This window comes from Felis catus, chromosome X (genome assembly GCF_018350175.1).
Source record: "Felis catus isolate Fca126 chromosome X, F.catus_Fca126_mat1.0, whole genome shotgun sequence".
NCBI classification, from domain to species: Eukaryota; Metazoa; Chordata; class Mammalia; order Carnivora; family Felidae; genus Felis; species Felis catus.
The window spans coordinates 83516750-83528462 of NC_058386.1; the positions used below are offsets into that span (position 1 = coordinate 83516750).

Sequence of the window (11713 nt, forward strand, 5' to 3'; positions counted from 1 at the left end):
CTTTCCCTCTCTGTCTGCCACTCCTATGCTTGTGCTCTCTCTCTCAAAATAAATAAATAAACATTTTAAAAAGGATGCTGTATTTTGTCAAAAGCTTTTTCTGCATCTATTGAAAGGATCATATGGTTCTCAAGCTTTCTTTTTTTAATGTGGTCTATCACATTGATTGATTTGCGAATATTGAACCAGCCCTGCACCCCAGGAATAAATCCCAATTGATCATGGTGAATAACTATTTTAATGTACTGTTGAATGATATTGACCTGTAATTCTCCTTTTCTGTGGGGTCTTTTCCTGGTTTTGGAACCAAGGTAATGCTGGCTTCATAGGGATTCTATAGCATTCTTTAGCACAGAAATTACCCTAAATCTGTTACTTAATGTACCTGAGGGTGTTTGTTTTCCTTCTTCTTTTAACATGCTCAAATGCTCTCTAAGATATAGTGATGATCTTGAGGAAAATGAAATCTCTCTTAAGAGGGGAAAAGATGGAATTAGCAGGAAACAAACATTTGCTGCCAGTCTATTCTATACATTCTAGATAATTCTGTTTGGTATCAGGATATCCTTCTACAGATTATAAGAGTGATCGCTTCTCAGCCTTTTGGCTAAGATCAAGTGCAGATTATAAGAGTGAGGCTCAGACAGGTTAAGTACATGTGCCAGGGTCACACAAGTACTAAGATAAAGAGATACTATCATAATCCCCATGTGCTTGATTCAAAGCCCTGTGTTTCAGACCAGGCATTCCACCTCCTCTTTAGATGGACTATGCAGAACAATGGGGACTCTCATACACAATTTGTTGGATTATAACTTTACATCAACTTACAGAGCAATTTGGTCATATGTAACAGATTGTGCCTATCTGATGACACCTCAAATGGACCCACAAGTATATACCCAGAACCACTATCAGGTGTGTTCAAGGAGGCCTGTATAGGAAAGACCTCTGCACTACTATTTAAAAGCACAAATCTGAAAATAACTCAAATATTCATCAATAGAATATTCTGGATAAGTAAATCATGGTACAACCATGACATGGTTATGTGCTTGGGAATATACTTTTAAGTGGAAGAATCAAGTAGCAGAATAATATATATGGTATAATTTCATTAAAAATAGAAACTGTGTATATGAAATAAGCATAGAAAAAAATTAATAATATTCAGCATACAGATCTATTTTCTACATTATATATGTTTATGTTTGTGTTTTTCTGAAATTTTTATAATCAAGAACATAGTTAACTTTTAGCTTATGTGTATCAAGAAACCTTAATATTTTCATAACTTTTGAACCACCGAATCACCCCAAATATATTTCAATTTTAAAAACCCTCAAAACCCCCAAAGCAAAATTGGGTTATCTAGTTTGTTTGTTTGTTTTTTTTTATTGAGTTGCAACAGGTCTTTATATATTCTAGATATAAGTCCCTTATCAGTTATATTACTTTCAATAATTGTCTTCCATTCAGTGAGTTGTCTTTTCAATTTCTTGATGTTGTCCTTCGATTCACAAAAGTTTTACATTTTTTTTATGTTTCTTTATTTTTGGGAGAGAGAGACAGTGTGAGCCGGAAAGGGCACAGAGGGAGGAGGAGACACAGAATCTCAAGAAGGCTCCAGGCTCTGAGCTATCAGTACAGACCCTGACACGGTGCTCGAGCTCACGAACTGTGAGATTATGACCTGAGCTGAAGTCGGACATAACCGACTGAGCCACCCAGGTGCCCCAAAAAAGTTTTACATATTGATAGAGTCATATTTATCCATATTATTTATCTATACCTATTATCTATTTATCTACACTTATTTATCTATATTATTTTGGTGTCATATCTAAGAAACCATTGCCTAAGCCAAGGTCATGACTTACATCTATATTTTCTTCTATGAGATTAATAGTTTTAGCTTTTACATTTGGACTTTGATTTATTTTTATTTTATTTTATTTTTTTTTAAGTAAGCTGGGGGTGCCTGGGTGGCTCAGTCGGTTGGGCGGCCGACTTCAGCTCAGGTCATGATCTTGCAGTCCATGAGTTCGAGCACCACGTCGGGCTCTGTGCTGACACCTCAGAGCCTGGAGCCTGTTTCAGAGTCTGTGTCTCCCTCTCTCTGACTTTCCCCGTTCATGTTCTGTTTCTCTCTGTCTCAAAAATAAATAAACGTTAAAAAAAATTTAAAGTAAGCTGTACGCCCAAAATGACACTTGAACTCACAATCCTGAGATCAAGAATTGCATCTCTGCTAACTGAGACCGCCAGGTGCCCCTATGACTTTGATATATTTTTAAACTAAGTTTTGTATATAGTGTGAGGTGGAGGTCCAAATTTATTTCTGCATGTGGATATCTAGTTGTCTCAGCATCACTTGTTGAAAAGAACTTTCTTTCACCATTGATTTTTCTTTGGCCTCTGGATGACAATCCATTGATTAAATGTGACTGTTTATGTCTGGACTCTAAATTCTATTTCATTGGTTTATATGTCCTTATGCTAGTACCACATGGTCTTGATTCCTATAGCTGTACAGTAAGTTTTGAAATCTGGAAGTGTGAGGCCTCCAACTTTGTCCTTCTTTTTCAAGACTGTTTTGTCTATTCTGGGTTGTTTGATTTCCATATACATTTTGAGATCAGCTTGTAAATTCATGCAAACAAGGCGGCTGAGATTTTGACAGATTGTGTTGAATCTGTAGATCAGTTTGAGAAATGTTACCCATCATAACAATATTAGGTCTTCCAATCTATGAATATAAGATGTCTTTACATTTATTTAAGCATTCCTTAATTTCTTTCAATGGTATTTTATACTTTACACTGTACATGTCTTAGATATTTTTAATGAATTTATTTCTAAGTATTTTATTCTTGTTGATGCTATTTTATTTTATTTTTTGCGTTGAGTAATTTTATTTTTTTAATATGAAATTTATTGTCAAATTGGTTTCCATACAACACCCTGTGCTCATCCCAACAGGTGCCCTCCTCAATACCCATCACCCACCCTCCCCTCCCTCCCACCCCCCCATCAGCATTCAGTTTGCTCTCAGTTTATAAGAGTCTCTTATGTTTTGGCTTCCTCCCTCTCTAACCTCTTTTTTTTTTTCCTTCCCCTCCCCCATGGTCTTCTGTTAAGTTTCTCAGGATCCACATAAGAGTGAACACATATGGTATCTGTCTTTCTCTGTATGACTTATTTCACTTAGCATAACACTCTCCAGTTCCATCCACGTTGCTACAAAAGGCCATATTTCATTCTTTCTCATTGCCACGTAGTATTCCATTGTATATATAAACCACAATTTCTTTATCCATTCATCAGTTGATGGGCATTAAGGCTCTTTCCATAATTTGGCTATTGTTGAAAGGGCTGCTATAAACATTGGGGTACAAGTGCCCCTATGCAGCAGTACTCCTGTATCCCTTGGGTAAATTCCTAGCAGTGCTATTGCTGGGTCATAGGGTAGATCTATTTTTAATTTTTTGAGAACCTCCACACTGTTTTCCAGAGTGACTGCATCAGTTTGCATTCCCACCAACAATGCAAGAGGGTTCCCATTTCTCCACATCCTCGCCAGCATCTATAGTCTCCTGGTTTGCTCATTTTAGCCACTCTGACTGGCATGAGCTGGTATCTCAGTGTGGTTTTGATTTGTATTTCCCTTATGAGAGGGATGTTGAGCATCTTTTTATGTGCCTGCTGGCCATCTGGATGTCTTCTTTAGAGAAGTGTCTGTTCATGTCTTCTGCCCATTTTTTCACTGGATTATTTGTTTTTTGGGTGTGGAGTTTGGTGTGCTCTTTATAGAGTTTGGATACTAGCCATTTGTCTGATATGACATTTGCAAATATCTTTTCCCATTCCGTTGGTTGCCTTTTAATTTTGTTGATTGTTTCCTTTGCAGTGCAGAAGCTTTTTATCTTCATGAGGTCCCAATAGTTCATTTTTGCTTTTAATTCTCTTGCCTTTGGGGATGTGTCAAGTAAGAAATTGCTGTGGCTGAGGTCAGAGAGGTTTTTTCCTGCTTTCTCCTCTAGGGTTTTGATGGTTTCCTGTCTTACATTCAGGTCCTTTATCCATTTTGAGTTTATTTTTATGAATGGTGTAAGAAAGTGGTCTAGTTTCATCTTTCTGCATGTTGCTGTCCAGTTCTCCCAGCACCATTTGTTAAAGAGACTGTCTTTTTTCATGGGATATTTTTTCCTGCTCTGTCAAAGATTAGTTGGCCATACTTTTGTGGGTCTAATTTTGGGTTTTCTATTCTCTTCCATTGGTCTCTGTGTCTGTTTTTGTGCCAATACCATGCTGTCTTGATGATCACAGCTTTGTAGTAGAGGCTAAAGTCTGGGATTGTGATGCCTCCTGCTTTGGTCTTCTTCTTCAAAATTACTTTGGTTATTCGGGGCCTTTTGTGATTCCATACAAATTTTAGGATTGCTTGTTCTAGCTTCGAGAAGAATGCTGGTGCAATTTTTATTGGGATTGCATTGAATGTGTAGATAGCTTTGGGTAGTATTGACATTTTAACAATATGTATTCTTCCAATCCATGAGCATGGAATGTTTTCCCATTTCTTTGTGTCTTCTTCAATTTCCTTCATCAGCTTTCTATAGTTTTCAACATACAGATCTTTGACATCTTTGGTTAGGTTTTATGCTTCTTGGTGCAATTGTGAATGGGACCCGTTTCTTTATTTGTCTTTTTGTTGCTTCATTATTAGTGTATAAGAATGCAACTGATTTCTGTACATTGATTTTGTATCCTGCAACTTTGCTGAATTCACGTATCAGTTCTAGCAGACTTTTGGTGGAGTCTGTCGGGTTTTCCATGTAGAGTATCATGTCATCTGCAAAAAGTGAAAGCTTGACATCATCATTGCCAATTTTGATGCCTTTGTTTTCCTTTTGTTGTCTGCTGATGCTAGCACTTCCAACTCTATGTTAAACAACAGCGGTGAGAGTGGACATCCCTGTCGTGTTCCTGATCTCATGGGGAAAGCTCTCAGATTTTCCCCATTGAGGATGATATTAGCTGTGGGCTTTTCATAAATGGCTTTTATGATGGTTAAGTATATTCCTTCTATCCCGACTTTCTCAAGGGTTTTTATTAAGAAAGGATGCTGAATTTTGTCAAATGTTTTCTCTTGCATTTTTGATGCCATTTTATTTTTAAAAATTTTTTTTTCAACATTTATTTATTTTTGGGACAGAGAGAGACAGAGCATGAACGGGGGAGGGGCAGAGAGAGAAGGAGACACAGAATCGGAAACAGGCTCCAGGCTCTGAGCCATCAGCCCAGAGCCTGACGCAGGGCTCGAACTCACGGACCGCGAGATCGTGACCTGGCTGAAGTCGGACGCTTAACCGACTGCGCCACCCAGGCGCCCATTTGATGCCATTTTAAATGGAAAAGTTTTCTTACTTTCCATTTCAAATTATTCATTGCTAGCACATAGAAATACAATGGATTTTTATATATTGAACTGAACTCATTTGTTAGTTCTCATAGTTCTTTAGTGGATTTTTTGGAATTTTCTGTATACAAATCATGTCATATGCAAATAAAGGACATTTTATTTCTTTCCTTACAATCTGGATGCCTTTTATTTCGTGATACTTGCTTATAAGAACTTGATTGTATGTCAGAAAATGAGGATCTTCATTTTTTAACTATTTATCCAATTATACAAATTTAATTTACATAATAACCTGTTTTTCACTACTGACCAGAAATGGATTCTTATCACATACTAAAAACTTTTACACTTGGGTATGTTAGTGGGCTTTCTGTGTTTTATTCCTCCTGCTATGCTTATTCCAGTACCACACTAAGTTAAGCTTGTAGTTTTATAAATCATTCTGCTTCCTTGAAGTGTGAGTTCCTTTGTCAGGTATAAATGAAATCCACACCAGATAAAATGAAGTAGCTAACACAGTGCCTGGCACATAGGTGGCATTCTCTAGAGGGCAATACCACATCTTGTGGTTATCCTTTGTGTCTCACCACCCATAGCAATTGGGGATTATAAATAGTTATTTTTACTGTGTATTGAGAACCCAATGTTTTAATTATTTTTCTAAACCAAACATCCAAAGATAGCCAAGGAAAACAAATGTACTAAGAAGATTATGTAACTAAATCTGTACTGATGGACAATTGTTATATTCCATTTTTTACATTATAAACAAGGCCTACATAATTAATATTGTAGCCCCAGTTCCAGCAAAGAATAAATGCATAATAAACAGTTTTTATGGGAATTTTTAAAGTATAAAGCATTTTTAAAACATAAGATTATATTTTTGCACTTTATTAATTATCTCTATGGGTAAATATTAGAAGTGGAATTACTGAGCCAAAATATCATGTTTATTTTTTTAATTTTTTTAATGTGTATTTTTGAGAGAGGGAGAGACAGAACACGAGTGGGGGAGGGGCAGAGAGAGACAGAGACATAGAATCAGAAGCAGGCTCCAGGTTCTGAGCTGTCAGCACAAAGCCTGAAGGAGGGTGGTGGAGCTTGAACTCATGAGCCAGGAGATCATGATGTGAGCCAAAGTTGGGCTCTTAACCAACTGAGCCACCCAGGCTCCCTTCAAACATTTTTATTTTTAAAATTTTGTTAATGTTTATATACTTTTGAGAGAGACAGGGCACAAGAGGAGAAGGGGCACAGACAGAGACATAGAATCTGAAGCAGGCTCCAGGCCCTGAGCTGTCAGCACAGAGCCCGACGGGCTCAAACCCATGAACCTCAAGATTATGATCTAAGCCAAATTTGGACACTCAACTGACATGTCACCCAGGTGCCCCAAACATTTTTATTTTTAAACAATTTACCAAATTGCTCCTCAGAACTCTTTTTACCATTACACTCAACAAAGGCAGGGAAGAGTGTGTGTGTCCTCAAGCCCTCACAAAATTATTGCACATTTTCATGTGGTCAAATCTATCAATGTTTTCCTTAATTGTTTTTGTCTTTGTTATTATATTTTTTATTTTTTAAGTGTATTTATTTATTTTGAGGGGGAATGGGCAGAGAGAGAGGGAGAGAGAGAATCCCAAGCAGGCTCCTCACTGTCAGCCTGACATGGGGCTAGATCCCAGGAGCCATGAGATCATGACCTGAGCCAAAATCAAGAATCAGACGCTTAACCAACTGAGCCACCCAGACGCCACTGTTACTATATTTTTAAAGGCCTTACACACAAAAAGCTTAAATGGAAATAGAGGTTATTTACTCAGAGATTGTTATAACAAGGGAGTCAGCCAGCATTACTTGTGTTTGGCAGAAACTAAAAGTCTCTGAGTGGAAAAGCATTACAGTGAACAAAAGGGAAGACTTTAGGTATTCTCTGATTGGAGATTGTTGGCATGGGGAAGCTGGAAGCAGGCAACGAAAAGCAGGGCATCTTATTTGATTGGTTTGGGTAGCATATTTGAATGGGGCGGCAAAAAATAGGGAGGCTGGCAGTCATTGATCAAACCCTGAAGATTGCTTTGGAAGTTGTGGTTTGGCTTCCTGGGCTGCTTGCTGCAAGGTTGTGGGTCCCAGTTCTATTGTCACATATGGTCAGGTCATTGTCCGTTGAATATTCAGTTTCTCACTTATAAAAAAATAATTGTTCTTTTATTCTGTTTCTAAGATAGTTTTATTTTTAGATTTAAATAATTAATTAGAAAATTTATGTTTTCACTCATCATCAGGGAAATACAAATCAAAACCACAATGAGATACTACCTCACACCAGTTAGAATGGCTAAAATTAACAACTCAGGCAACAACAGATGTTGGCTAGAATGTGGAGAAAGAGGAACCCTTTTGCATTACTGGTGGGAATGCAAACTGGTGCAGCCACTTTGGTTAACAGTATTGAGGTTTGTCAAAAAAATTAAAAATAAGACTACCCTATGACCCATCAATTGCACCACTAGGTATTTACCCAAAGAATAGAGGAGTGCTATCTTGAATGGGCACATGCACCCCAATGTTTACAGCCATGCTATCAACAATAGCCAAAGTATAGAAAGAGTCCAAATGTCCATCGATTGATGAATGGATACATAAGAGGCACGATGGAATACTATTCAGTGATCAAAAAGAATGAAATCTTGCATTTGCAACAAGGTGGATAGAACTAGAGTGTATTATGCTAAGTGAAATTAGTCAGAGAAAGGCAAATATCATGACTTCACTCATATATGGAATTTAAGATACAAAACAGATGAACATAAGGGAAGGGAAGCAAAAATAATATAAAAACATGGAGGGGGAAAAACCATAAGAGACTCTTAAATACAGAGAAAAAACTGAGAATTTCTGGAGGGGTTTTGGGTAGGGAGGTGGGCTAATTGGGCAAGGGGCTTTAAGGAGGACACTTGGGATGAGCACTGGGTGTTATATGTAGATTATGAACCACTGGATTCTATTCCTAAAATCATTATTGCACTATATGTTAACTAACTTGGATGTAAATTTTTTTAAAGAATAAATTAACCAAAAAAAAAGGTTAAAAATAGATACAAATGCCAATAAAATAAAATAAAATAAAATAAAATAAAATAAAATGGAAGGCAGCTATAGTAGTCTCCCTTATCTGAAGCGGATTACGTTCCAAGACCCCCAGTGGATGCCTGAAACCACAAATAGTATGGAATCCTATATATATTCTATGTTCTTTCCTATACATACATACCTATGGTAAAGTTCAATTTCTAAATTAAGCAGTGTAAGAGATTAACAACATTAACTAATAATAAAATAGAACAATTATAACAATGTACTGTCATAAAGTTACTGTGAATGTAATGTGGTCTCTCAAAATATCTCAGACTGTATTCACCTTCTTTTTTGTGAGATACTAAAAAGAAAAAAAAACATATGTTTGCGCGCACGTTAGGAAAAGGGACAATTTCATTTTGAGGGGAATATTTTTCGTAACTTTTCCTAAAGTGCAGTATTCTATGGAAGACATTAAAGTTCACATTGATAGGATTTCATTGGTTGGCTCTACATTCTATCAATGGAAATTAAGAGCAACATGATCAAGACTCCTTCCCCGAACTGCCAATCCATTTTTTAAAAGCCTCTGTGGTTTTTATTAAAACTACTCCTTCGACCGCCTCTAGGAGTTAAAAAGGACAAAAGCCTTCCCCCGCCCGACGCAGAGAGATGAGAGGGCACGCTGTCCAGAGAGGTGGTGTGGTGACTGGCAGACGCGGATGGTGGGCGGGGGCGAGCTTGGGTGACGTGATGCTCACATGACCGCCCCGGCGCAGATGTGGGCACCAGAACTGGAGCCCGCCCTCTTCCCCTGCGGTCGGGTCCGGAGCGATCTGTGAGCTCCTAATTGTTGCTGCAGGTTCTTTCAGGTCAGTGTGAGGCCCTTCGTCGCTGCCTGCGGAACTCTGGAATGAGCCAGGGGGCGGGGGGGCGAGGCAGGAACACCCAGAGGAAAAAGAGTGGGGATGGGGCCCAGGTCGAGGGAAGCTGGCCGGAGAGTGTAGTTAGAGATGGCGGTGGGAAAATGGCCAAGGGGGAGCTAACGGCCAATTGGCAGAGGGTGGGGACAGCGGACACACCTAGTACCCGTGTCCCGTTTCTCTGCACCTCCTTTTCGTTGCCCTCCGTCCATTTTGGAATCGGAGCTGGTGAGCTGGGCCCCCACCCCCGCAGTGAGACAGTGGAAATAAACCCCTTCTACCAGTCCATGTGTAGAGAAAAAAAGTTAACCTCGAGGGTGGGGAGGCGAATTGTCTCCCCGCAACAAGGACACAGAGATCCAAAATTAGTTTGGAAAACGTCCTGGTCTGGTGCCCAAGGCGTGAAAAGAAATGGCGGCTGGACTACGGGGGGGGGGGGGGGGGGGGGGGGCGGAGGAGGCGGGGGAGGGAAACGTCGGATGAGGAGGGCCAGGATTCAGGAAAGGGACTCGAGTCCCTAAGCATCCACCAAACGCGCAGGCCCTGTCTCCTGTCTGTCTGCAGGTCTGCGTGTCTTTTCTCAGCACTTTGCAAGGCTAGAAAAGGAGGAGGAATCTGTTCAGAATCCCTGCAGGTCAGTAAAGGAAGGGGGTCTGTGGATAGGGATCTAGAGGGGTGGGTAGTATGGAGGGTACAGCACCAGCAGAATATGGGGCCCCACTTCCCACCTCCTAACACATTTATACACACTCTGCAGTGCTGAGCAAACATAGAGAAAATGGCAGGGCCTGCCAGAGAAATAGTCTGGCTCACGTGTGTGAGGGGAGAGGGTGGGCAGAAAGCACACTTAGGGGCCGGGCCAGGTCAGGGAACCCTGACAAGGGGAGCGTGCCAGTAGTATTCTGATGTGCATTCCACCCCCAAGCCCTCAGTCTCCCTTGTCTCCTCTTTGTCTCCTCTTCCTCCCCACCCCAGGACAGGAAAAGGAGGGGAAATCTCAACATGGAAAAACTCTGCAATGAAAATGAAGGAATGTCTGAGAACCAAGGAGAGATGGAATGTAAAGAACAGCCACAGAATGTGGGAAAGCCAGAAGTAGCTTGTACTTTGGAAGACAAGGAAAAGTTAGAAAACGAGAGAAAGACAGAAGATGAGGAAATACTAAAGGATAAGGAAAAGCCAGAGAGTATGACAAAGCCAACAGATGGAAAGCCAGAGAGCAAGGGAAAGCCAGAGAGCGAGGGACAGCCAGTGAGCGAGGAAAAAGCAGTGAGCGAGGGAAAGCCAAAAGAAGGAAAACCAGTGAGCGAGGGAAAGCCAAAAGAAGAAAAATCAGAGAGTGAGGAAAAGCCAAAAGAAGAAAAACCAGCCAGTGAACCAAGGGCTGCAGGAAAGCGCCCAGCTGGGGACGATGTACCCAGGAAGGCCAAAAGAAAAACCAACAAGGGGCTGGCTCAGTGCCTCAAGGAATATAAGGAGGCCATACATGATATGCATTTGAGCAATGAGGAGATGATAAGAGAATTTGATGAGATGGCCAGGGTGGAGGATGAGGTGAAGAAAACCAGGCAGAAGTTGGGGGGTTTTATGTGGATGCAAAAAAGCTTACAGGATCCCTTCCACCCGAGGGGCCCAAGGGAACTCAGGGGTGGCTGCAGGGCCCCACAAAGGGGCTTTGAAGACATTCCTTTTGTGTAGTGCCCCTGGCAGGCATTTGTCAGGCCATGTGCTTTAACCTTATGCTAATACTTGCTTTAGCGATCACTATTAGTCCTCGATGTTTCAGTAGTAGATTTTTGTCCATTGCATGGAAAAATGTTTATGGCACATTGTAAAATTAAAAAGAAAAAGTCTGATGAACCATATATATGCCATCAGTCCATTTTTGTAAAACTACAAAGGTATTTACCTAGTGATCTGTGTACAGAGAAAGCTCTGAAAGCTGTGTCCTGGTTATCTGTGGGTGATTTTATTTCTGTTTTTTTTATCCTTTGTATATTTTCTCCTTAAAAACACAGGTTACTTTCATCATGAAAACAATGAAATATAAAAAGTAGGAAAACAATGTATACCCAGCAACCAAAATCACTGTTGAGTTAGCTTATGAATGCAGTGGAGACACCTAAAATTCGTGGTCAGGATGTAAAATGTTTTGTAAAACTCCTATTACATTTGGCACTGGAAGTTGGAATACTCAACCTGGCTGTTAACTACAGATCCATTGCTGTAAAAGACAGTCTTGTCATCTGTCAAGTGGGGTAAAACTTGCCTTCTAAGGCTGTGG

The 11713-nt window shown here is 39.9% G+C and overlaps 1 protein-coding gene across 2 annotated transcripts; it reads left to right on the plus strand.

Annotated features, from left to right (window-relative positions):
* The first annotated feature begins 9232 nt into the window (after window positions 1-9232).
* Window positions 9233-11294, plus strand: TCEAL4 (transcription elongation factor A like 4). 2 transcript variants are annotated; one of them, XM_004001564.6, is made up of 3 exons: window positions 9233-9378; window positions 9994-10063; window positions 10405-11294. In XM_004001564.6, the coding sequence occupies exon 3, from the start codon at window positions 10432-10434 to the stop codon at window positions 11125-11127; it is 696 nt and encodes a 231-aa protein (XP_004001613.4). In that variant the 5' UTR covers window positions 9233-9378; window positions 9994-10063; window positions 10405-10431; the 3' UTR covers window positions 11128-11294. The 2 variants fall into 2 exon arrangements, with proteins under 2 accessions (XP_004001613.4, XP_023105273.2); XM_023249505.2 differs by having other exon boundaries at window positions 10410-11294.
* The last annotated feature ends 419 nt before the right edge of the window (window positions 11295-11713 follow it).